At 42.3% G+C, this 24,530-nt stretch overlaps 1 protein-coding gene across 8 annotated transcripts in view; it reads left to right on the forward strand.

Annotated features, from left to right (window-relative positions):
- Positions 1–1,408: 1,408 nt before the first annotated feature.
- The window catches only part of Mast2 (microtubule associated serine/threonine kinase 2), a 141,630-nt gene continuing 118,508 nt past the window's right edge, over positions 1,409–24,530 (forward strand). For 4 of the 8 annotated variants that reach the window (XM_027402537.2, XM_027402538.2, XM_027402539.2 and 1 more), the window contains exons 1-2: positions 1,973–2,412; positions 21,741–21,888. In XM_027402537.2, the coding sequence (XP_027258338.1) occupies positions 2,230–2,412; positions 21,741–21,888 (331 nt within the window). In that variant the 5' untranslated portion in view covers positions 1,973–2,229. Of the gene's footprint in view, positions 1,534–1,972; positions 2,413–21,740; positions 21,889–24,530 lie in introns of those variants that run through there. The other 4 variants (XM_027402542.2, XM_027402543.2, XM_027402544.2 and 1 more) reach the window with 2 other exon arrangements.

Genomic DNA, 24,530 nt, shown 5'->3' on the forward strand with positions numbered 1-24,530 from the left:
CCATTGAAACATCAACAATAAACTCAGGATACTGTTTTTTTCACCCCTATCATCAGACACTGGGTTACACCACTTTGCAGGGTGCACAGTAATTCATTTTTTGTCATATTTGTTTAGAGAATGTTTTATGTTTCTCTTGAATTCTCTTGACACATTCTGTTTATGTAGTTCTGGAATCAACTTTAGGGCTTTGTGTATGCTGGGCAAATATGCTACCAATGGGCTACATTCCCAGCCCCCAAACAAAAACTTTTTTTTTTTTTTAAGATCCTAAGATTAAACTTGAGACTTTGTGCATGATAGGCAAGAACTCTAGCATTGAGCTGTCTCTCCAGACCCCAGGCAAGGAAGTTTTGATCTTCTCTAGTATGTCTATTCCAGATTCTGCATGTGTTTCTGTTGTTTGTAAGCAAGAATGCTCAGGCCCTATCAAGTAGCAGGGATAACTATAAATAGTGGTCACAGCATGGGCTAATAGAAGAAAGAGGTAGGCAGAGACTGGATTTTGGATGATGGCCTTGCCTTCTTAAAAAGTGTACACTTTATCTTAAGATTTATTTCACTATTCTAAACAAGAAAGTATTACAAAGATTCTTATAAAGGCTCTTCTTGGAAAGATGGTCCTGAGAGAGTAAGATGATGAAGGGGAACTAGTTGGGGGACTTTCCCAGCCAAACAGGTGCAGAAAGGTAAATCTGGTTATGAGTTCGTGCCAATGGGATGGAAGGAAGGCCGGCTGGAGAGATGGTGAGGTTACAGAGCAACAAGACTTCTTCATTACTAGATATGAGGGAATGAGGAGAAAGAAGGAGCCAAGGACGGCTTTCTGTTTCTACTTGAGGTAACTGGATGGACGGCGAGGAACTTGGAAGAGGGAGAGCAGAAGCAAGTTGTACAGGTCACTGGTTATGTTGTGGGTTCTGGTTTCTCAACAGACCTTGGTTTGAGTTGCCTTTGCATTATAACTCAGCTTGTTTCCTCAACTGTAAAATGGAAACTACTGACCTCTTCGTGTGTATATGAATTGAACGCAGTGTCTGGGATCCACTAGGCGCCATTGTGCTATCCATTATCACTACTCAGAAAGGATTCAGGGAGGAGGCCGATGACAAATGGATGAAACAGTCAGGAAAGGCTTCTGGGAATGAACTCTGGTTAGGTCAAAGAGGAAAAACAGCGTTGTGGCAGACCATCTGAAGCCAGGAGGAGGCCAGGCATGGCTGAGCTGTCTGCCACGTGTTGTTAAGCAGATGAGTCATTGGAAGGGGCAGGTCAGGCTGCCCAGGCCGCAGCGGGCTGGACTGTGGCAGCAAGATGACTTCATTGTCAGTGGGAAGCCTATATCTTCCGGAAGCCTTTTAAGTCCCTGCGCCCCGAAGGAATGCATCACTTCTTTTACAGGACTTTATACACGGTCTGGAAGGGTCAAGAGAGTGTAAACAGGACAGAGTCTGTTTACAGTAACGTGACTATTGATATGCTGGTGACAGTGTTCGTTTCCCCAAACCTCAGTCTTCCATCTGTATCAAGAGGGTGAGCTAATTTGTCTCTGAGGGGTGAGGTGTGAACTAGGTGTGCATCTGCCGGTAAACTGTCTTGGTCTCGCCCCGCCCGTTAGAAGTCATTTTCGGATCCCCAGCCTGGACAGCGCTCGGTTCCGTAGGCCCCTTTTTTTTTTTTTTTTTTTTATCCAAAAAGTATGAATGGCAGAATCAATGGTCGAGCCGCAGCCGCCGGGGCGCACCGGGATCCGCCCCCTTCCGCCTCAGACGCGGCAGCGCGGCCGCGGGCGGTCTTCGTGACCGTTCGCCAGCGCGTGCGCGGCAGGCCACGCGCTGTGGCTGTGGGCGGCGGGCGGGCTGCTCGTTGCGCGCGCGCGAGCGAGCGAGGGGCGGGCCGGCGGCGGGCGGGCGGGCTGGCGGGCCGGCGGCTGGCTGCGGAGGCGCGGCGGCGGCGGCGGCGGCGGCGGCGGCGGGTGGCCGGCCGAGCGTGTGCCGGGCGTGGAGGGCGCGGCGGTGGCTATGCTGCCTCCGTGAGGCGCGCCGGGAAGGTCTCGGCGCCTGAGCCCACAGGAAGCGCGGAGACGCCGCGGGCCGGCTGCGGGTGGCTTCGAGCCCCCGCCGGGCCATGGTGGCTGTGGACCGGGCTTGCCGCGGCAGCGCTGCGGCCGGGGGCCGAGCCAGGCCGGCGCAGTCGCTGTGCTGACGCCCGCGGGGCCCAGACACGGAGATGAAGCGGAGTCGCTGCCGCGAGCGGCCGCAGCCGCTGCCGCCCGCCCGCCGGGAGGATGCGGCTCTGAGGGCGGCCGAGTTGCCCCAGCCGCAGCCCTTGCCCCCGTGCCGGCGAGCGCCGCCCGGGAGGCAGCGACTGGAGGAGCGGAGCGGGCCCGCGGGGCCCGACGGCAGGGAGCAGGTAAGGCGGGCTGGGGTCGGCGGGCGAGGGTGGGCGCCGTGGGGGAGGGGACCTCGCGGGAGGACCGGGCTGCGGCGCTGAGGGGTGGGGACTGAGTCGGTTGGGAGGAGTGGGAGGTCTGAGGAGGCTGAGAAAAGGGGGCCTGGGGTTGCAGTGGACTTGGGGAAGGGCGGTGGAGGAATAAATAAAATGCTTCTAGGTGGGGGCATTTGTAGTCCGGGGGTCTGGATGGAGAGAAGGGGTGCTGGAATGTAGACAGGGTGAATGAGCCGCAAAGAGTAGGCTTATTGAGTTATCTAGAGGCGTGGATAGTTTAAGGGAGGAATGCCAGTTTGATAGTGTTGACTGTTTCTTAGAGTTTATCCCTACACTTAACAAAAACGGGGCCACTCCTGGGCATTTTGATTTGGTGGTCATTATACTTTTATAGGCAAGAATTCAGAATCGTTAATATTCTCCTCAGTTAACCATCTCCTTAACGACAAACCACTTTACAAATAACCTGCATGTGTGCAGTTTCAAGGCCTGTGGACGGAGAATCTATAGATGAAGGCTCTGGCTTCTAGTTTACCTTTAATGGGAAAAGAGAGAGAAATGTAAAAGTACCGGTGAAAGTTCTGAATGAACTGGATGTGTTTATATACTTTATTAGACAACAGTAGGTGCATTTATGAGTAGGGAATAAAGGTCAGCAAAGTTTATCAGAAAGGATAAACTGCCACAGCGGTAAAAGTTCAGTGAAAGGAGACTGGCAAGAAGGGACATTGCAAGATCCTCGATCTTGTTGGATTTGTAGGAAAATGTTCTGTAGTAACGAACTTCAGGGACAGCATTGCTTTTACAGTTCTGTTTCAAACCCCTGCTGAGACCTCATCCTTGAGTATTTGGGGTTCCAGTTCTTGTGTCTCTTGCCCCTCATATAAAATAAGTTTCCTTAGGCATAATTATATACTTTGAGTTATACTATGTTAGCCTATGGTTTTTAACCCCCCCCTACCCCGCGCTTTTGTTTCCCCACTTTTTATTCTCTGAGCCTTAGAGCTTTGCCATGGCTTCTAGACTGCTGACTTGTTTAATCCCCTTCGAGTACTATTCAAAACTTTTGAAATGTGTTTCCTCTTCTGGTGCAGTTGACCTTATTGTATGCTTCAGTGATGTGCTCAAGGCTACTTGATCTCTCTTTTTCCTTTTTAAATAAACTTTTTAATGATTTTTTAGTTTTTATGTGCATTGGTGTTTTGCCTTCTTTTATTCGGTGTAAAGGTGTCAGATTACCTGGAGTCTAGAGCTACAGAAGTTGTGAGCTGCCATGTGGGTACTGGGAATTAAACACAGGTCCTCTGTCAAAGCAGCCAGAAGCTGAGCCATCTCTCCAGCCCCAATTCTTCCTTTTTTAAAAAAGACTTTGTTAGCTGGGTGATGGTGGTGAACGCCTTTAATTCCAGCACTTAGAAGGCAGAGGCAGGTGGATCTCTTGAGTTTGAAGACAGTCTGGTCTACAGAGAGTTCCAGGGCAGCCAGGGATGCCCAGAGAAACCCTGTCTCCAAAATATAATTTTTTATTATATATTTATTTATTTTTAAAGTATTTATTTATTTATTTATTTATTTATTTATTTATTTTGGTTTTTCGAGACAGGGTTTCTCTGTGGCTTTGGAGGCTGTCCTGGAACTAGCTCTTGTATACCTGGCTGGCCTTGAACTCACAGAGATCCACCTGCCTCTGCCTCCCGAGTGCTGGGATTAAAGGTGTGCGCCACCACCGCCCGGCTTTAAGTATTTATTATGTGTACACTGTTCTGTCTGCATGTATCCCTGCAGGTCAGAAGGCACTAGATCCCCTTACAGGTGGTTGTGAGCCACCATGTGGTTGCTGGGAATTGAACTCAGGACCTCTTAAAGAGCAGCCAGTGCTCTTAACCTCTGAGCCATCTCTCCAGCCCTTATTACTTATTTTTAAATATTTCGTTTATGTGTATGAGTGCTTAGTCTGCATGTATGCCTCTTTTTGGGGGGGGGTGGATTTTGAGACAGGGTTTCTCTGTGTACCACCACCACCTGGCTTGCATGTATTCCTTTATGCCAGAAGAAGGCATCATATTCCACTATGGATGGTTGTGAGCAACCATGTGTTTGCTGTAAATTGGACTGAGGACCTCAGAAAAAGCAGCCAGTGCTCTTAATCACTGATCCATCTTGCCCCCCTTGTTTTTATTTTTAAGTGTATGAATGTTTCCTTGCATGTATGTTAGTATATCACATAGTTTGGAAACTATAAGAGGATGTCTTATCTCTTGGAACTCGAGTTACAGACAGTTGTGGGCTGCTGGTGGCTATAGGGAACCAAACCCAAGTCTCTTGCAAAAGCAGCAAGTACTCTTAATTGCTGAGCCATCTCTCCAGCTTCTATCCTCTGTTAAAGGGTAATTTTTTAAAAAAGATTTTATTTATTTATTATGAATATAACATTCTGCTTCCATGTATATCTGCATACCAGAAGAGGGCACCAGATCTCATAATGGATGGTTGTGAGCCACCATGTGATTGCTGGGAATTGAACTCAGGACCTCTGGAAAAGCAGTTAGTGCCCTTAACCTCTGAGCCACCTCTCCAGCCCCTGTTAAAGGGTAATTTCTATATTCATCCATCCTTAGCAATCACAGAGAAAGAAGTGTTTATCCTTCTCTCTGAGGCTAAATCCTTGATAACCTTTTGTCTGTTGAAGATCTTAGTTATGTTGTTCTGTCTCACAGCTCAAATAAAATAAAAACTATAATTTTCTTAATGTGTTATTTCCTCTCTCCTAATATGTTTTATCTTGTTGCCTTACCAACAACCTTCTTGAGTTTGTATTCTACCTCAATTTCTTTACTTTGTATAGATAATCTTGATATGATTTGTCTTGTATACTTACACTTTCCCCAAACTGCCTTCAAAGTCATGATTTGGCTTGTTTTTTAAATTGGGATTTAACTTAGTTTTAATGCACAAATCTAAGGTTCATTCAGCTTACGATTTTTTTTTTTTTTTTTTTTTTTTTTTTTTTTTTTAAGATAGGTTTCCCTGTGTAGCTTGGGAACCTATCCTGGAACTAGCTCTTACCAGGTTGGTCTCGAACTCACAGAGATCTGCCTGCCTCTGCCTCTCTGGTGCTGGGATTAAAGGTGTGTGCCACCACACCCTGGCCAGCCTATGAATTCTTATGACTAATACAACCATATGGTCACTACACATATCAAGGTGGAGAACATTTCCAGTTCCCTTACTCTTTTTTCTACTTACTGCTCTTCTCCAAGGTTTACCAAACTTCCCACCCCTAGCACCATAGATTGCTTTGTAGCTAATACCTCATGTAAATAAAAATCATGAAATTTGTAGTCTTTGTTACTGAATTATTTTATTCAAATAATTTCTGTGCATGTCTTCTGTGTTAGTTCCTTATAGAAATTCTTTTCTTTTTCATTGTTGTATAATTTTCCACAGTGTAGCCATACTAAAATTTATTTTGCAACTTAAAATAGGGTGAGGATACTTGTGAAAAGTCTCATTATGAAAGAGTTAAAAAGAGAATTCTGTGAATGACTCAGGGAACTTTTTTTTTTTATATAATTAAATCTCATAGTTTTTCCTTAATCTTCATTTTCTCAAGCTATGTGAACTATTTGCCATTGTTGACCATGTGCTTTTTTTTTTTTTTTTTTTTTTTTTTTTTTTTGAGACAGGGTTTCTCTATTTAGTCCTGGCTGTTGTGGAACTTGCTCTGTAGACCAGGCTGTCCTTGAGCTCACAGAGTTCCACCTGCCTCTGCTTCCTGCATGCTGGGATTAAAGCCATGTTTTTTCTTTTTTAAATATGTTATTTCATTTTTTAATATTTTGTGTATGTTTGTTGCATGTGCGTTTGTGTATGGGAGGTCAGGTGCCCATCAAGGTCTGAGAGGGTATTGGCTTCCCCAGAACTGGAGTTTTAGGCCGTTGTGAACCACATGTAATGAGTACTGGGAATTCAATTCAAGTCATCAAGAAGAACAGCAAGCACTTTTAACAGCTGAGCCATTTTCGCAGCCCCGCCCCCCTCCTTTGGTTTTTGAGACAGGATCTCTCACTACCCTATAGCTCAGCAAGTTGGCATTGCTGCCAGTGAGCCCTGGAGATGATCTGCCTGGCTTTTCTTTTCTTTTCTTTTTTTTTTTTTTAAACAAAAAACAAGACCTCACTTGTGTCCCTGGTTGGCCTAGAACTGACTCTGCAGACCAGGTTGGATTCAAACACACAGAGATCTGGCCGTCTTTGTCTCCTAAGTGTTGGGATTAAAAGTTCTCTCTGTTATGTCTGTTCTTTTCCTTTCCTTCTTCCTTCCTTCTTTTTTTTTTTTTAAACGATTTTATTTATTTATTATGTATACAACATTCTGCTTCCATGTATATCTGCACACCAGAAGAGGGCACCAGATCTCATAATGGATGATTGTGAGCCACTATGTGGTTGCTGGGAATTGAACTCAGGACCTCTGGAAGAGCAGTCGGCACTCTTAACCTCTGAGCCATCTCTCCAGCCCTTTCCTTCCTTTTTTTATTTGACTTAAATAATGCATGAGTGGAGGTCAGAGGACAATTTGGGAGTTGGTTTTCTCCTTCCACTAGGTGTCTCTTGGTTCTTAAGATTGCCAGGCTTAGGGCAAGTGCTGTAACCCTCTGACCCATCTCACTAGTCTTTGTGTTAATGTTTTTGATTTTTGTAATTTAGTATTGACTGTGAATGTCTATAACTGGTAACAACTTTATAGAATTTGAGAAAACAAATTTCAGTAGAGTATGTTAAGAGGTTAGATGGATCCTCTCTCTGCATTGCAGTGAAAGACCTTCCCTGGGTCTCATTTAGCGGCGCCTGGCCTTGGGACTCTGTAGTTAGCTGAGGACCATTTTTCTTTTCTTTCTTTCTTGGTTTTTCAAGACAGCGTTTCTCTGTGTACCCCTGGCTGTCCTGGAACTCACTCTGTAGACTTCACCTTCAACTGGCAGAGATCTGCCTGCCTTTGCAGTGCTAGAATTAAATGTGTGCACCACTTGCCCAGCTAGCTGAGACTGATTTTGTACTCATTCTCCTGTCTCTACCTCCTAAATTCTGGACAAATGACTTTATGTGGGTAGACAGGTGTCTTGAAACTCCTGTGTACAGAAGACAATTTTGAGTGTTGTCCTTGCCTTCTACCTTGTTCTGAGGATTTGAACTCAAGTCTTTACACTTGCATAGTGATGTTTACCCAACTGAGCTATCCTTCCAGCCTGCTTACACTCTACTTCTTACATTTGGGAGTAGTACATGTTATACTTTATAATACTAAATATTTGTATTTAGGAATAAGTTAGGGCTTTCTAGAGGCCAGTGGCTTATTACATAATTGAAGTAGTGTTTTCTTTTTTTTCTTTTGAAATGTTCTCTTTTATATCTTTTATTTTGTTTTCATAGTGGAGATTGCAGCTGATGTTTGCCATTTTCCACTCCCTTGTCCTGAGCCAATTACCTGTTAGGCTGTCCTCCAATTAACAGAGATCTGCCTGCCTCTGCCTCACCAGTACTGAAAGTAAGGGAGTGTGCCACTAGACTTGGCTTTGAAGAGTTTTTTTTTTTTAATTTCTTTTTCCTTTTTATTTTTTAATTTTTTTTTATTAGTTCAAGTTTGGGAACAAGCTTGTTTCACATGTAAGTCCCTTCTCCCTCTCTCTCCCCTCACCCCCATCCCTCCTCCCCCACCCCCAACCTACCCTCCACCCCATCCACCCACCACTCCCCAGGCAGGGTAGGGCCCTCAACGGGGGCTCTGCAAAGTCCACCAAATCTTCCTGTGCTGGTCCTGGGCCCTTCCCCATGTGTCCAGGGCCAGAGTGTAACCCTTTACGTGGGATGGGCTCTCAAAGTCCCTTCTTACACCAGGGAAAAATACTAATCCACTACCAGAGGCTCCCTGGAGTGCAGAGGCCTCCTTATTGACATCCATGTTCAGGGGGCTGGATCAGTCTTGTATTGGCCTTCCCGACAGCATCTGGGGTCCATGTGCTCTCCCTTGTTCAGGCCAACTGTTCCTGTGGGTTTCTCCAACCTGGTACAGACCCCTTCGCTCTTCATTCCTTCCTCTCTTCAACCAAATTCCAGATTTCAGCTCGGTGTATATCTGTGGATGTCTGTCTCTGCTTCCATCAGCCACTGGATGAGGGCTCTTGTTGTGGATCGGTCGGTGGAAAGGGATGGAAGAGTAGGCTTTGAAGAGTTTTTAATTTTTAAAAGTTAAAAGAATGAAAATTATGGCTCAGTGTTAAGGGTGTTTGCAGTTCTCCCAGATGACCAAGTTAAGATTCCTGCACCCATATCAGGCAGGTATTCCAGGTCCAAGGGATCCAAGATCATCTTCTGGCCTCTGCAGACGCACGCACGCATGCAAGCACGCACGCACGCTCTCTTTTTATATGAATGTTAACTCAAACACCCTGGAACCTATGGGGGCCTGCTGGGAACAGGACTTACTTTTTTTTTTTGAGACAGGGTTTCTCTATTACTTTGGAGCCTGTCACTTTGGAGCCTGTCCTGGAGGGTGGTCTCGAACTCACAGAGATCCAGTTGTCTCTGCCTCCTGAGACTAATGCCGTGTGCCACCACTGCCTAGCCGGGAACAGAACTTCTAAAAGGCAAAATGTCTTGGAGGCAGTGGTGAAAGGTCACTTTTGCTGGCCCATAAGTAAGGAACCCCAAAATAAGAAAAACTCTTCTTGGGGGGCTGGAGAGATGGTTTAGGGGTTAAGAGTGCTGCCTGCTTTTTTTCTTTTTTAAGATTTATTTATTTATTATGTATAGTGTTCTGTATGTGAGCAACCACATGGTGGCTCAGAACCATCTATAATAAGATCTGGTGCCCTCTTCTGGCATCCAGGCACACCTGCATGTAGAACACTGTGATAAATAAATCTTAAAAAAAAAAAAAAAAAAAAGCTCTTCTCAAAACTGAAGGTGTTTATGACTGAGATAAAACCACTTTCTACTTAGGCAAGAGATGTGCTTTTATCTCTAAAGTAAAATAGCAACAACAATAGTGACTCCATTAAAACCAGAGTAAACTAGAGAAAGATAAGAATTACATTTACAGTGTCCAGTCCACATACATGTATTTGGCAAATAGTGTTATTATCTATACTATCTTTGTGAGTCCAAAGTTTTATACCTAAACTGCCTTCTGTTGTAACTGGTATTACCATCCTAAAAATATCTTTTTGACCTTAAAGCATCTTGTTAGATAAGTAACTTAAGTTTTTATGTTTCTCAACCTTATAAACTTTACATCTCTTATGTAAGTTTCTTTTTTGCATTGGGTAACAAGGAAAACTGTAAAACTATCTATCTAGTCTTCACCCCTATCAGAGTCTGGAGAAGGATATATTGTTACCCATGTAAACAGGAAGTGTAGAGCAAGCAGCTTCCAAAACTATGGAAATGGCAGAAATATCTGGCGGCCTGGACAGTCACCCAAGCTTCCTCTGCAATGTACGTGCATCCATCTGCAGCTTACAGGCCTAGAATATATGACAGACCTTTCTGGGCAGCAGGGATTTTGAAGGATTGCTCTACCTTGTCTTGGCAAAGTTCAGCAGTTGCCTTTTTTTGTGTCCTGCTTGTCCAACTTGGACAGCATACTGTTATCATTTGAGGCAAGGACAGTTTCTTGCCCGATGGTTAGCTTTGCCACATAAAAATCGTGCTCCATATGGATGCTTTTCAATGCCCATCATTTCTTTTTGGAGTAAATTGCTGCTGCCAGAAGCAGACCTGTCTCGCTGTCATGAAAAGCCCTATGTTAACAAAACATTTTAAAGGCATATTCTGTAGGTCTGTGAAGTGTTTGAGGACCATCTATCTATAAAAATATCAGTTTAACTTTAAAAACATACCCAATATTGTCCCGCGCGCTCTGTATTTTCTCGCCGGCAAGAAATCACACGCAGGACACTCGGATCCTTCTGCAGACAAGCTTTAATGCATCTTGAGAGGGGAGAGCATAAGCTTTCCAGAGCGGAGACTGAGCGGAGACACTAAACCAAGAAAACCATCCCTTATAAAGGCTGGCCAGCCGCCTGGGACGTGTTACCCTATGAATGGCTTCAGCTCCTCAGGCCAAAATGAGCCACGGGATAGGCAGAGATCAAAGGAATGGAGATTACCCAGCGCCTGTGAAGTAATTTACATCTTGGTGTCTTCAGGCACCTATTATTGTAATGGATAATGCAGGAACCGGCTTCCTACACAATATGACTATAAATTTGATTGTTATAGATGACCATTACCCAGTGTTTCTTTATTATCATAAATAGCTCTCAAGGACTAAAACGACATTTTTAAGTGAGCTGCATAGGTACAAGAGTACCTAGTTAAACAGGAGTAGTAATATATTTAGAGTATAATAAAAAATAACCTTAAATTTGTATCAGTGTATAAAAAGCCATACTAGTACTAAATATTTGTGAATAGTAGTTGTTCTTTTAGTTTAAAAGTAGATTCAGTAATCTACCTTTTTATCCTCTCATTTCTATATCCCCCCTTTTCTTTTCAGAGCAAAAGCCTTGAATCTAATCTGCTTTGCTTAGTTTCCTCCCTGACCATGACCAATAACTACTTATAATCAACCCCCCTGAACGATGCTAAACATCCATAATCTACTGAATGACCAAAAACCACCCACCCCACCTCTTGGATAGGTGGATGTTGTCTTCTCTAGAATCCTTCCTGTTTTCTATAGGTGGTGACATCTTTTAGGTACCCTGAAAAAATTGGGATAATGGTCAAGTCCTGGGAGAGTTAGCTGTAATATTTTTTTAAGATTTATTTATTATGTATACAGTGTTCTGCCCGCATGTATGCCTGCATGCCAGAAGAGGGCACCAGATCTCATTATATATGGTTGTGAGCCACCATGTGGTTTCTGGGAATTAAACTCAGGACCTCTGGAAGAGCAGCCAGTGCTCTTAACCTCTGAGCCATCTTTCCAGCCCACTGTAATATTTTTTGTTTAGTCTCTGTGTGATGGGAAAGTGTAGACCTTATTGGAAGTCCTGGCTGGAGTTGTCTGTGAGGCTGAATCATCTCATCTAGCAGCGTTGAAGTTGTTCTGGTTGCAGAATTTTGAGGAAACTGCAACAGAGACATTTTGAGAGGTTTGTCTTCATTTGTGTCTGGTTCTTTTGTTCTGAAAACAAACAAATCTTTAAAGGTAACGTACATATCTGCATTAACACAAGTATGGAGTGTGCAGTGTGCACAAGTCAGCTAGAGATGATTTTCTGTTTTCTGTTTGAGCAGGTAAAAGACATCTGTCAACTTTGTAAGTTCGTTTGGGCTGTATAACCAAATAGTAATGTGAATTTCCATCCATGTTATATGAAAGGATGGCATGAGGACTCTGTAGCCAATAAGATTTTTCATGTCTCATCTAGTCTCAGAGCTGTCCCCATGTACAGGGATCAGCGTGTACATCACCTGGTCTTGTAGTTGTTTTCTTTTTTTCCCTTCTGTCTGTATTCAAGATTTTCAGGAAGTCTCTCCTGATCAAATCTGGTCCACATTGCAGAAGGCCATTTCTATCTAGTCTCCCGCCACTGAGTATTGAGCTACCTGCTGCTCATAAAACCCAGTCAAAGCCGGGCAGTGGTGGTGTATGCCTTTAATCCCAGCACTCAGGGAGGCAGAGGCAGGAGGATCTCTGTGAGTTGGAGACCAGCCTGGTCTACAAGAGCTAGTTCCAGGACAGCCTCCAAAGCAATACAGAGAAAAACAACAAAAAAAAAACAACCCCCCCCCCCAAAAAAAAACAACAAAAAAAGAAACTGTTTTAGGCCAGGTGGTGGTGATACACAGCTTTAATCCCAGCACTCAGGAGGCAGAAGCAGGAGAAATCTCTAATCTTGAGGCCAGCCTAGTGTATTTAGTGAGTTCCAGGACAGTCAGGACTACACAGAGAAACCCTTCCTCAAAAACAACAACAACAACAAAAAGAAGTTTGAGAATGTAACTAAGATCAAAGCGCTAGAGGCCCTCATTTCTAAATTCTGAGGTATCCTCTCAGCTGTGGCAACTATCTTTACTAGCAGTGCTTGTTCACTGAGGGAGAAATTGAGCTGTTGCAAATTCCTTTAATATTTAATTGAGTGGAGATTAATTTGCTACCTAGTACCTCTGCCTGTGTTCAGAGCTATTTTCTAGTATTGTTAGGGTTTCTGCTAGGTATTTAGGAATGATCTTATGAAGCAGAGCATTTACATATAGTTGGTTATAGTTTTTTAAGTTATTGTAAAGGAATCTTATTGATGTGATTTTGTTCAGGTAAACCTGGGATATTTAGTTCCTGCCTTTGACTAGTAAAAGAAAGGGGACATTGTTATTTCAGCCCAGGTTTGGTCTTTATACTAGTTAGGGACTGATTGCTGTAACAGATACATTCAGAATGACCTAGACTGATACACACTTTTACATTCTCTATCCAGGTTCTTGTGAGGTCACCTGAGGAAATTGGAATGATGGGCCAGCACAGTCACTTTCAGTTGTATTTTACTTCCAGACTCAGTTACAGGCCTTTGTCTAACTGCTATAGGGCTGAGAACATTATGTAGATGCCCAGGGGGAAGGGAAATCGTACTTTCTCAACTTCTTGCTACTGTCTGCTGTGGATCTCCAACCTCAGTGTAGTCAGTAGATTTTTAGTTTCCATTTATTCCTTCAGAACCCACAGAATTTCGAGTCACAACCATTTTGAATACAAGAAAAAGGCCTTGCTCCCCAAGCCTGATACAAAATCTGAAAAAACTTGTTTCCTTTTGCTTTTGGTACAGCAGATCTTTGACTATTCCCACACTCATGAGACCTTGATTATAATCTATTGTTAGATTGTGATATTATCCATGTAATATAATGCAAATGAATTAGCTTCTAGAGGCTGGGATGTAGCCCCTCCCTGCTTTTTTTTTTGGGAAACTGTGGGCTGGGCTTTGTAGCTGAAGATGAACTCTCTTCTACCTCTCTAATACTAAAATTACAGGTGTATGCCAACCACTCTCGTTTATTAAGTGTTGGGGATAGAATGCTGGGATTTGTGCATGCTACACAAGCATTTTACCAGCTGAACTATAACCTCAGTACCCTGTTGATTTATTTATTTTTGGGGGTGGGTGGGTAGAGAACTGTTTGGTTCTTTACTAATTTTCTTTTGTATGTGAGTTTTAGGTCTTTCTGGTTACTGTGAGATTATACATATGACATCCTAAATATTCTGTTTTTATTTTTTATTGTGCTGGTGATCAAACATGGTATTAGATATGCTAAGCAAATACTCTACCACTGACCTACATCCTCCAACCCTTAAATTTCTAACACTCTAAGTTGAATTGGTAGTAAATTTGTGTGTGTGTGTGTGTGTGTGTGTGTGTGTGTGTGTGTGTGTGTGTGTGTGTGTAGCTTTGGAGCCTGTCCTAGAACTCTCTAGACTAGACTGGCCTCAAACTCAACAGAGGCCTTCCTTTGCCTCCTGAGTGCTGGGATTAAAGGCATGAGCCACTACTGCCATGCTGAATTGGTAGTCATTTAATTGTATGCAAAACCTCTTTCTCTCTTTCTTTTTTGGTTTTTTGAGACAAGGTTTCTCTGTGGCTTTGGAGGCTGTCCTGGGACTAGCTCTTGTAGACCAGGCTGGTCTCGAACTCACAGAGATCTGCCTGCCTCTGCCTCCGGAGTGCTGGGATTAAAGGCGTGCACCACCAATGCCCAGTTTAAACTTTTATTTCTTTTTCTTTTCTTTTGGCTTTTGAGACAGGGTTTCTCTGTGTGTTAGCCCTGGCTGACCTGAATCTCTGGCCTGCTGGAATTAAAGGCTTGTGCCACCACACCTGGCTCCAAAACTTTTCTTTTTCTTTTTTTTTGGTTTTTCGAGACAGGGTTTCTCTGTGTAGCTTTGGAGCCTATCCTGGCACTCGCTCTGGAGACCAAGCTGGCCTTGAACTCACAGAGATCCGCCTGCTTCTGCCTCCTGAGTGCTGGGATTAAAGGTGTGCGCCACCAACGCCTGGCTTTCTTTTTCTTTTCCTTTTTTTTAAAAAATATATTTATTAAGCCTACATGCCAAAAGAGGGCACCATATCTCATTATAAATGATTGTGAGCCATCATGTGGCTGCTGGGAATTGGACTCGGGACCTCTGGAAGGACAGCCAGTGCTCTCAACCTTTGAGCCCTCTTCAGCCCCCTATTTCTTTTCCTTCCTTCCTTCCTTTCTTCCTTCCTTCCTTCCTTCCTTCCTTCCTTCCTTCCTTCCTTCCTTCCTTCCTCCCTCCCCATCCCTCCCTTCCTTTCTCTCTCTCTCTTTTTTAAAAAATGATTTATTTTATGTAGATAAGTTTCTATCTCCACACCAGATCAGGGCATCAGATCCTGATACATGACTGTTCTACCATGTGGGTGCTGGGAATTGAATCCAGGTCCTCTGGAAGAGCACCCAGTGTTCTTAACTGCTGAACCATCTCTCCAGACCCCCAAACTTTTGTTTCTATGTAACTCTTTTGGTACCAATGTGTGTACTTTCTTTTTTTAAGTTATTGACAGATTACATCTTTATACATTGTATATCCAGTGTGTTGTTGTTCGTGGTGGTGAATGTCAGCACTGGGGAAGCAGTCAAGCGGATCTTTGAGTTGAAGGCTAGCCTGGTCTACATAGGAGTTCCAGGACAGCCAGGGCTAAACAGAGAAACCCTGTCTCCAAAAGACAAACATTGTATATTCAATAACATAAATTCATAATCTTTGAAATGCTTTTGCCCCTTAAGTTTAAAACAAAAGTTTTCTGGTGCCATAATTGTAGCAGTAAGTACCTGTAGTCCCAGCTTCTTGGTGACTGAGGCAGGAAGATGTAGTAAGTTTGAGGCCAACCTGTCCAGTAGAAACCTTGTCTTGCAGGGTGATGGTAGTGCACACACTTCTAACCCCAGCACTTGGGAGGCAGAGACAGGTGGATCTCTTTGAGTGTAAGGCCACGTGGTCTACAGAGTGAGTTTGAAGACAGCCGGGGCTGTTACATAATGAGAAACCCTGTCTAGAAATACAAACAAACAAAACACAAAAAAGAAACCTTATTTCATAAAATAAAGCAAAAAAAGTGATTGTAAGCTAGAAATATAGAAATAATTGGCTTTCCTATTTGATCGTGTAAGTCATCTATTGAGATGTTAATTTTGAAAGTCTTTTGTTTGTTTTTTAAATGTGAATTGGTGTTTTGTCTTCATGTATGTCTGTGTAAGAATGTTGGGTAACCTGGAACTGGAGCTGCTATGCAGGTGCTGGGAATTGAACTCTGTCATCTGGAAGAACAACGAGTGCTCTTAACCACTGCCATCTCTCCAGCCTCAGATGTTTATTTATTTTTTTATGTAGTGCCAAGTTTCTGTTTTCTGTTTTTTCAATTTAACATGAAGAACTCTTTTTTTTTTCCTTCAAGACAGGGTTTTTCTGTGTAGCTTCTGGACCCTGTTCTGGAACTCTCTTTGTAGACCAGGCTGGCCTCAAACTCTGCCTCTCTAATGCTGGGATTAAAGGCATGCGCCACCACCTCCTGGCACATGCACTCTTATTTAGCATTTCTTGTAGTTTAGGTGTAGTAGTAATGGACCTCTTCAGCTTTTTTTTTTTTTTTTTTTTATCTGAAGATGTCAACTTTTCCTTATTTTTTGAAGGATAGTTTTGATAAACATTTCAAGTTAATAATTTTATCTTTTAGCAGCTTAAGCATATTAAGAAGTATTTTCAAATTTATTGCTATATTTGTGGGTATGTGTTGTGCCATGGCATGTGTGTTGAGGTCAGAAGACAGCTTGAGGGAATTGAATGAAATACATTCAAAACACCTGGTCACATGATGCCTTTCATAAACCTGTAAGCATGTTGAGTAAGTAATAACAGCTTGATTTAAAATGACCTTTCTTAATTTTTTTTGTCCCAGAATTTTAGAGGTGTAATGTATCTAGGCTTGGCTAAGATAAGGGCTTTGAAAAATACGCTTTTCTTTTCTTTTTTCTTTCTCTCTCTCTCTCTCTCTCTCTCTTTTTTTTTTTTTTTTTTTGAGACAGGCTTTTTCTGTGTAGACTTGCCTGTCCTGGAACTCATCCTGTAGACCAGGCTGGCCTCAAACTGAAGAGATCTGCCTTCCTTTGCCTCCGGAGTACTGGGACTGGGACTAAAGGCGTGTGCCACCACTGCCTGGTGCAATTTTTTTTCTAAAGAGGTAGTAACGTAAAAAAAAAAAAAAAAAAAAAAAAACCTAAAAATGTGTTCTCTCTCTGTCTGTCTGTCTCTCTCTCTCCCTCAAATTAATCATGTCCAGCATAGTAATTTGAATGTACAGTGAGATGTTTTAAAATGTATTTAGTTTTATGTATGTGTGTGGGTATACGCATGTGAGTGCAGGAGGCCAGAGACATTAGATCTCCCTAGAGTTAGTGTCAGACAGTTGTGAGCTTCGAATCAAGCTCACACCTTCCTCTGTAGACTAGACTAGGCTGGCCTTGAACTTTCTCTGTAGTCTAGACTAGGCTGGCCTTGAACTTTCTCTGTAGACTAGGCTGGCCTTGAACTTCCTCTGTAGTCTAGACTAGGCTGGCCTTGAACTTTCTCTGTAGACTAGGCTGGCCTTGAACTTTGTTTCCTTTGCATTGGGGAGCAGAGGGTGCTGGGATTAGAGGCATGTACCACCATGATACAGCCCTATTTTTTTTTTAATGCCTCCTCTTTATTTACTTTTTTTTTTTTACTTAAATTAGAAACAGTCTTATTTTATATATCAATCCCAGTTCCCTCTCCCTCCCATGCTCCCCACCGACCCCCATCCTATCCTTCTTCTGCTCCATAGAAAGGGTGAGGCCTTCCATGGGGGAATCACCACAGTCTGTCACATTATTTGGGGCAGGGCCTAGGCCCTCCCCCATGTGTCTAGGCTGAGAGAGTATCACTCTATGGGGGAATGGCTCCCAATGTCCGTTCATACACTTAGGGATAAATACTGTTCCACTGCCAGAGGCCCCATAGACTGCCCAGGCCTCCTAACTGATACCCAAGTTCAGGGGTCCTGGTGCTGTCCTATGCTAGTTTCCGAGCTGTCTGTCAGTCTGGGGTCCCCCCTTGTTCAGGTCAGTTTTTTTCTGTGGGTTTCTGCAGCCTGGTCTTGACCCCTTTGCTCATCACTCCTGCCTCTCGACAACTGGATTCCAGGAATTCAGCTCAGTGCTTAGCTGTGGGTCTCTGCTTCTGCTTCCACTAGCTATTGGATGAGGGCTCTAGGATGGCAGATAAGGTAGTCATCAATCTCATTATTGGAGAAGGGCATTTAGGATAGCCTCTTCACTATTGCTTAGAATCTTAGTTGGGGTCATCCTTGTAGATCTCTGGACATTTTCCTAGTGCCAGATTTCTCTTTAAATCTATAGTGGCTCCCTCCATTAAGGTATCTCTTTTCTTGCCTTCCTCTTTTCTTCCCCGGACTCAATCTTCCTGGTTCAGCCCTGTTAAGTTTTGAAAAACAGTGTATAATGGCCACAGGATGTCTTACTTAGTTATTTTCAGGAAATTTAGCAGTGGTTTGTCCACATTGTTTCTTTCTTTATTTTTTTAGATGCATGTGTGGTAGTGCAAACCTTTAATCCCAGCACTGGGTGGCAGAGATAGGCAGATTTCTGAATTTGAGGCCAGCCTGGCCTACAGAAGGAATTCCAGGACAGACAGGGCTATATAGAGAAACCCTGTCTTTTTTGTTAATGATTTATTCATTCATCCATTTATTACTTGTTTATTTAGTATACAGTGTTCTGGCTGCATGTATGCTTGCAGTCCTGAAGAGGGCAACAGATCTCATTACAGATGGTTGTGAGCCATCTTGTGGTTTCTGGGAATTGAACTCAGGACTTTTGGAAGAACAGCCAGTGCTCTTAATTGCTGAGCTACCTCTCCAGCTCTGAGAAACTCTGTCTTGCAAAAAATAAAAAAATATGTTTTATGTATATGGGTATTTTGCCTGCATGTATGTATGTGCACCACGTGTGTGCCTGGTGCCCATTGATACCAGAAGAGGGCATCTAACCCAGGTTGTTTGGAAGAGCAGTCAGTGCTCTTAACTGTTAAGCCATCTAGACAAGTACTCTACCACTGATTTATTTTTCTAGTCTTGCCCATGCTATTTTAGACTCATAATGATGCATTAAAAAACTTCAGATCCATAAAAACAATGATCATGAACATATATGACACAATTACATCAAAACAAAGCAGAAAGTTTTATCTTTCTGAGATGTGAAAAAGGACCAATAAAATAAGATAAAAGCTGTAACTTGTTATACGGGCTTGAGTCTGTCTCCATTATAACACTATTTAAAGTGAAAATGATGCCTTTACACATGGAAAATTTTTTTTTTTCCTTCCAGACAGGGTTTCTCTGTGGCTTTGGAGGCTGTCCTGGAACTCACTCTGTAGACCAGGCTGGTCTTGAACTCACAGAGATCCACCTGTCTCTGCTTCCTGAGTGCTGGGATTAAAAGCGTGAGCCACCAACACCCAGCCACATGGAAATTTTTTAAATGATTTTTATTTCATGTGCATTGGTTTGTATGTATGAGAGTGTTAGATTCCCTGGAACTGGAGTTACAGACAGTTGTGACCTGCCATGTGGGTGCTGGAAATTGAACCTGGGTCCTCACTGAGCCATCTCTCCAGCCCCCACATGGAAATTTTTAATATGCTTTCTCTCCCTCAGACCTTAGCAGTTTTTGATATTCAGTTTGTTCTATCTGGAGACAAAGAATGAAGAAGTAAGGTTTGAGAAAGTTAGATTGGAATAGGAGGCTGAGATAAGTTAGGTACTGAGAATTTATCTTCAGTTGTCCCATAACCTTCAAAGTTCTCTCTCTCTCCCTCTCACTCCCTCTTCCTCTCCCTCCCTCCCTCTCTAGTTTTTTAAGAAACAAAGTGTCTGTGTAGTCCTGACTGTCTTGGACTTCTCTTTAGACCAGACTGGCCTTGACCTCAGATGCTCCTGCTTCTGCCTCCTTCGGCAAATCCTATCAGTTTCTGACACCACAATTGGCTTCCTAGGTATTTTTAACATCTCTTAACCTAGATGAAATTTTAAAAGTTCTTCAGGATGGAGAGATGGTTCAGTGGTTAAGAGCCCTGGCTGTTCTTCCATAGGACATGGGTTCAGTTCCTAGTACCCACATGAAAGTTCACAACTAACTGTTCTAGGGGATCCAGTACCCTCACATATGTATACATAAAGGTGTAGCTGAAGGTTTCTCATCCTGCCCGATAGTTCCCAAATAAACACTCTGAGGCTTAATATTAATTATAAATGTTTGGCCAGTGGCTCAGGCATATTACTGACTAGCTCTACATATAAATTAACCCGTTTTTACTAATCTGTGTGTCATTACCTGGTTGTGGCTTACCAGTAGTGTTCTGGCATGTTACTACTTCGGGGTTACATGTCATCTCTCTGACTCGACCTTCTTTCTCTCCGTATCTTTGTTTGTATTTCCTGCCTAGCTCTATTCTGCATGGCCATTGGCCAAATCAGCTTTATTTATCAACCAATAAAAGCTACACATATTTTCAGCATACAGAAGGACATACTACATCATACAGGCAATACATCAATGTACATAAAACAGATATAAATAAACTATAAAACCTAAACAAAAAACCTATTAATATTGTTGTAAATGACCAGTTTCATGATTTTTTTTGAATTAAAGTAGATTGCCTATGCATGGTAACAAAATAGCAGCAGGAATAAAAGCCCCGCAAGACCCATTTCAGGAATATCATTGCTTCCTACTGAGGAAAATCTACAGCCAGATTATCCTATTTTTTCAAATATTTGCAACTGAAATCAATACAATTATCGTATATAAAATTGGCTAGAGTTATTATACATAATATCAATACAGTTATCATATATAAAATAAACTGGCTGAGTTTTTTCAATAATTTTCTTTCTGTTTTATACCTAAGATTGTTAGAGATTTCAAGTCAGTACAGAAAAGCTGTGTTAGATGAAATTTATGTGCTGCCTTTTAGATTAGCTCTCTCCTTCCTTCCTTCCTTCCTTCCTTCCTTCCTTCCTTCCTTCCTTCCTTCCTTCTTTGTTTTTGGTTTTTTGAGACAGGGTTTCTCTATGTAGCTTTATAGACCAGCCTGGCCTTGAACTCACAGTGATCCTCCTCTCTGCCTCTCAAGTGCTGGGATTAAAGGCATGTGCCACTACCACCTGACTAATATAAATGCATTTTTAACACTTCTGGAGCCTGGGATGTCTGAGCTCAAAGTGCTGGCAGATTTGGTATCTTGTGAGGGCACTTCTTGCTATGTATGTCATGATAGAAGTGATGAGAGAGAATAAAAATAAATTAAGTAAACAGAATCACACTCATTATATGAAAATGTCCTAATTCATCTTGTAAGCTGATTCTTTCATTGTTCCCATTGGCATTTCATGGTTAATATTTCATGTCCTTGACTAGGACAGTGAATTATATCTAAGAAATACATTTTTGATGCAGCTATATCACTCCTGGGTATTTACCCAAAAGACTTTAAGTTAACCTATCAGAGATATTTGTACATAGTGTTTATTGTAGTACTTTTTGGGCCAGCAAGAGGGATCCGCAAGTAAAGATACCTGCTGCCAAGCCTGGTGACTTGAGTTCTATTTTTTTTTTACCCGTGTGATGGAAAGAGAGAATGGATTCCTGAAAGTTGTCTTCTGACTTCTGTACTTGTGCTGTGCCATATGCATGTCCCTTCCCCAATAACTAAATAAAGGTTTCTGTGTAGCCTTGGTTGTCCTGGAATGCGCTCTGTAGCACATTCAAGGTTGGTCTTGAATTTAACAGACATCTGCCTGCCTCTGTCTCTCAAGTGCTGAAAATTGGCACTTTAAAATTTTTATTTTTATTTTATTTTATATGTATGGGTATTTTGCCTGTATATATGTCTTTGTACCATGTGTACGAAGTGCCTGTGGATTCCAGAAGAGGACATTGGGTCCCCTGGGACTGGAGTTAGAGATGGCTGTGACCTGCTATTTTGGATGCTGGGCATTAAACCCTTGTCCACTGGCAGAGTATCGAGTTTTCTCAACTGATGAGCCATCTCTGTAGCCCTAATGGTACTTCTTAATTAGAATGAATATTGTATAAATGTTTAATATAAAGCTCTTTAAAAAGATACTAAGGATTCATGTTTCATTCCTGTTTTCATTGAAGGATATGGTTACTGGACTTAGTCCCCTGCTCTTCAGGAAGCTTAGTAATCCTGACTTATTCTCATCTACTGGAAAAGCTAAACTCCATCGACAACTTAGTCAGGATGACTGTAAATTACGGAGAGGAAGCCTGGCCAGTTCTCTGTCAGGTAAATACCAAACTTGCTTTTTAATGGAATGTGGGGCAATGGGCATGTTAGTATGTGGTAGACGGTGTGCCTAGTGTGCATAGACCCTGGGTTCAATCTCGGGAACCAAAACGGAGGCTGGGGAATAATTGAGGGACTGTGTGTGTGCCAACATCCCCTGCATGTTGTTAATATTTAAAGACACATCACTTGTCATGGCATCATGACAGCCTCTTCTTTGATAGTATTGTATAGAATGCTGTTTTCTTTCTACTATTTTATAGCTTCTCTGAACATCTGTTGGCTAACTAGTATTCTTGGCTACCCCAGTATGTTTTTTTTTTTTTTCTCCTTTTACAACTTTACAGATTTTATAGCCTTCCCATTCCACCTCCACTATTCCACTCCCCACCTCTACCCCTACCCCTATCCCCAGCTATGCTTGAAAAACCCAGGGCCGGCCTGGAGAGATGGCTCAGCGGTTAAGGGCACTGAATGTTCTTCCATAGGTCCTGAGTTCAATTCCCGGCAACCACATGGTGGCTCACAACCACCTTGACTGAGATCTTGTGCCCTCTGCTGGCATGCAGGCAGAAGACTGTATACATAAAAAATAAATAAAATCTAAAAAATAAATAAATAAATAAAAAATAAAAAAAAATTATAAAAAAAAAAGAAAATCCCAAGGCCTTGTATATGTAGTGCTCTGCCACTGAGCTGTAACCCCAGCAAAATCTCATAATTGCCTTTCTGCCTCTTCCAAAGAAAAAACAATTATAATACCTAAGGTACAAAATTGTAAAATAAGTCTTGGTTCTGGTAGAAAACAGTTAAGATACAGTATAATTTTATTCAATCAATGGAAAAAAAAAAGAGTATGGCCAGTAGAGAGAAAAATGTCCTGCTATACTTCTTCCCCAATAGTAAACAGTTGAAAGTTCTTTTTCTTTTAGTTCCTTTTCAGTGATAGTCCCCTAGGCCTTAATGTCTCACTGTTGTGCTGTCATTTTTATTTTGCGCTTCCTGCTCTTTTCATAGAATTCTGCTCATCTTTTAAGAACAGGATTACCTTTGATTGTCTGTGGATAAATTGAACTTAAAAACAAAACAAAACAACAACTTACTGCTGGGTGTTGGTGGCGCACACCTTTAATCCCAGCACTGGAGAGAAAGAGGCAGGTGGATCTCTGTAAATTTGAGGCCAGCCTGGTCTACATAAAGAGTTCCAGGATAGCCAAGGCTACATAGATTAGCCCAGTCTCAAAAAGCCAAAACCAAACCAAAAAAAAAAAAAAAAAAAAACCCCAAAACAAAAAAACTTACTGATTTGTACATGTGTATTATGTTTGCCATGGCATGCACGTTGAGATCAGAGGACAACTGTTAGGAGTTAGTTCTTCATCATGCTGATTTGGAAGGTCAGTGAGGTTATATAAGGCTTGGCTTCAAGTGCCTTTATTCCTTGAGCCATTTCAATAGCCCTATAAATAGGGCTAATTTAATTAAGAATTAAAAAGAAAAACTAGCTGACAGTGGTGGCGAACACTTTTAAGCCTAGTACTTGACAGGCAGAAGCAGGTGGATCTCTGAGCTTGAGGCCTGCCTGGTCTACAGAGTGAGTTTTAGGATAGCCAGGGCTACAAGGAGAAACACTGTCTTGAAAAACCAAAAATAAATAAATAAATATAAAAAGGAAAACAAAACCAAAACAAAACTAGGGCTGGATAGATGGTGTAGAGGTTTAGAGCACTTGCTGCTCTTGCATAGGACCTCTGTTTATTCCCAGCATCCACGTGCTGCCTCATGGTCATCTATAACTCCAATTTGAGGGATATCTGACTTTTCTGACTTCGGATATCTGACTTTTCTGACTTCTGTAGGCACCAGGCATGCATACACACACATGCAGGCAAAGCATTCATACTCATAAAGTAAATAAATTAAAAAGATGTTAAAAAAGAAGAAAACTGTAGGGGCTAGAGGGATAACTAAGTTGGCTAGGTCATGTGTGGTGGTATCACTTAGAATCCCTGTGCTCTGAAGGTTGCTGGATTGTAGTGAACTGTCTAGCACACAACCTATTTGCTTGTTGAGTTCCAGGCCAATGAGAGAATTTGTCTCTCTCTCTCACACAAATTTAGGTGGATGGTACCTGAGAAAAGACACCCAGGGTTGTCCTGTGTTCTCCACATATATGTATGCCTCATACACACATGCATTTGTGCACACATATAATTTTTTAGATCAGACTGGTTTCAAACTCATAGATTCTCCCCTTCTGAGTGCTGAAAGGAAAGATATGGGCTACCATGCCTGGGTCTTTTAGGATTTTTTTTTTTTTTTAAGATTTATTTGTTATGTATATAGTGTTCTGCCTGCATGTATGCCTACATGTCAGGAGAGGGCACCAAATCTCATTATAGATGCTTGTGAGCCACAATGTGGTTTCTGGGACTCAGGACTTTTGGAAGAGCAGCCAATGCTCTTAATCACTGAGCCATCTCTCCAGTCCCTCAGTTTTATTTTTAAATTAAGTGGTTAAATTTCTCTCTCTCTCTCTCTCTCTCTCTCTCTCTCTCTCTCTCTCTTTCTCCCTCTCTCTCTTTGGTTTTTGGACACAGGGTTTTCTGTGTAGCTTTGGAGCCTATCCTGGCACTTGCTCT

This window comes from Cricetulus griseus, chromosome 2 (genome assembly GCF_003668045.3).
Source record: "Cricetulus griseus strain 17A/GY chromosome 2, alternate assembly CriGri-PICRH-1.0, whole genome shotgun sequence".
Lineage (NCBI taxonomy): Eukaryota > Metazoa > Chordata > Mammalia > Rodentia > Cricetidae > Cricetulus > Cricetulus griseus.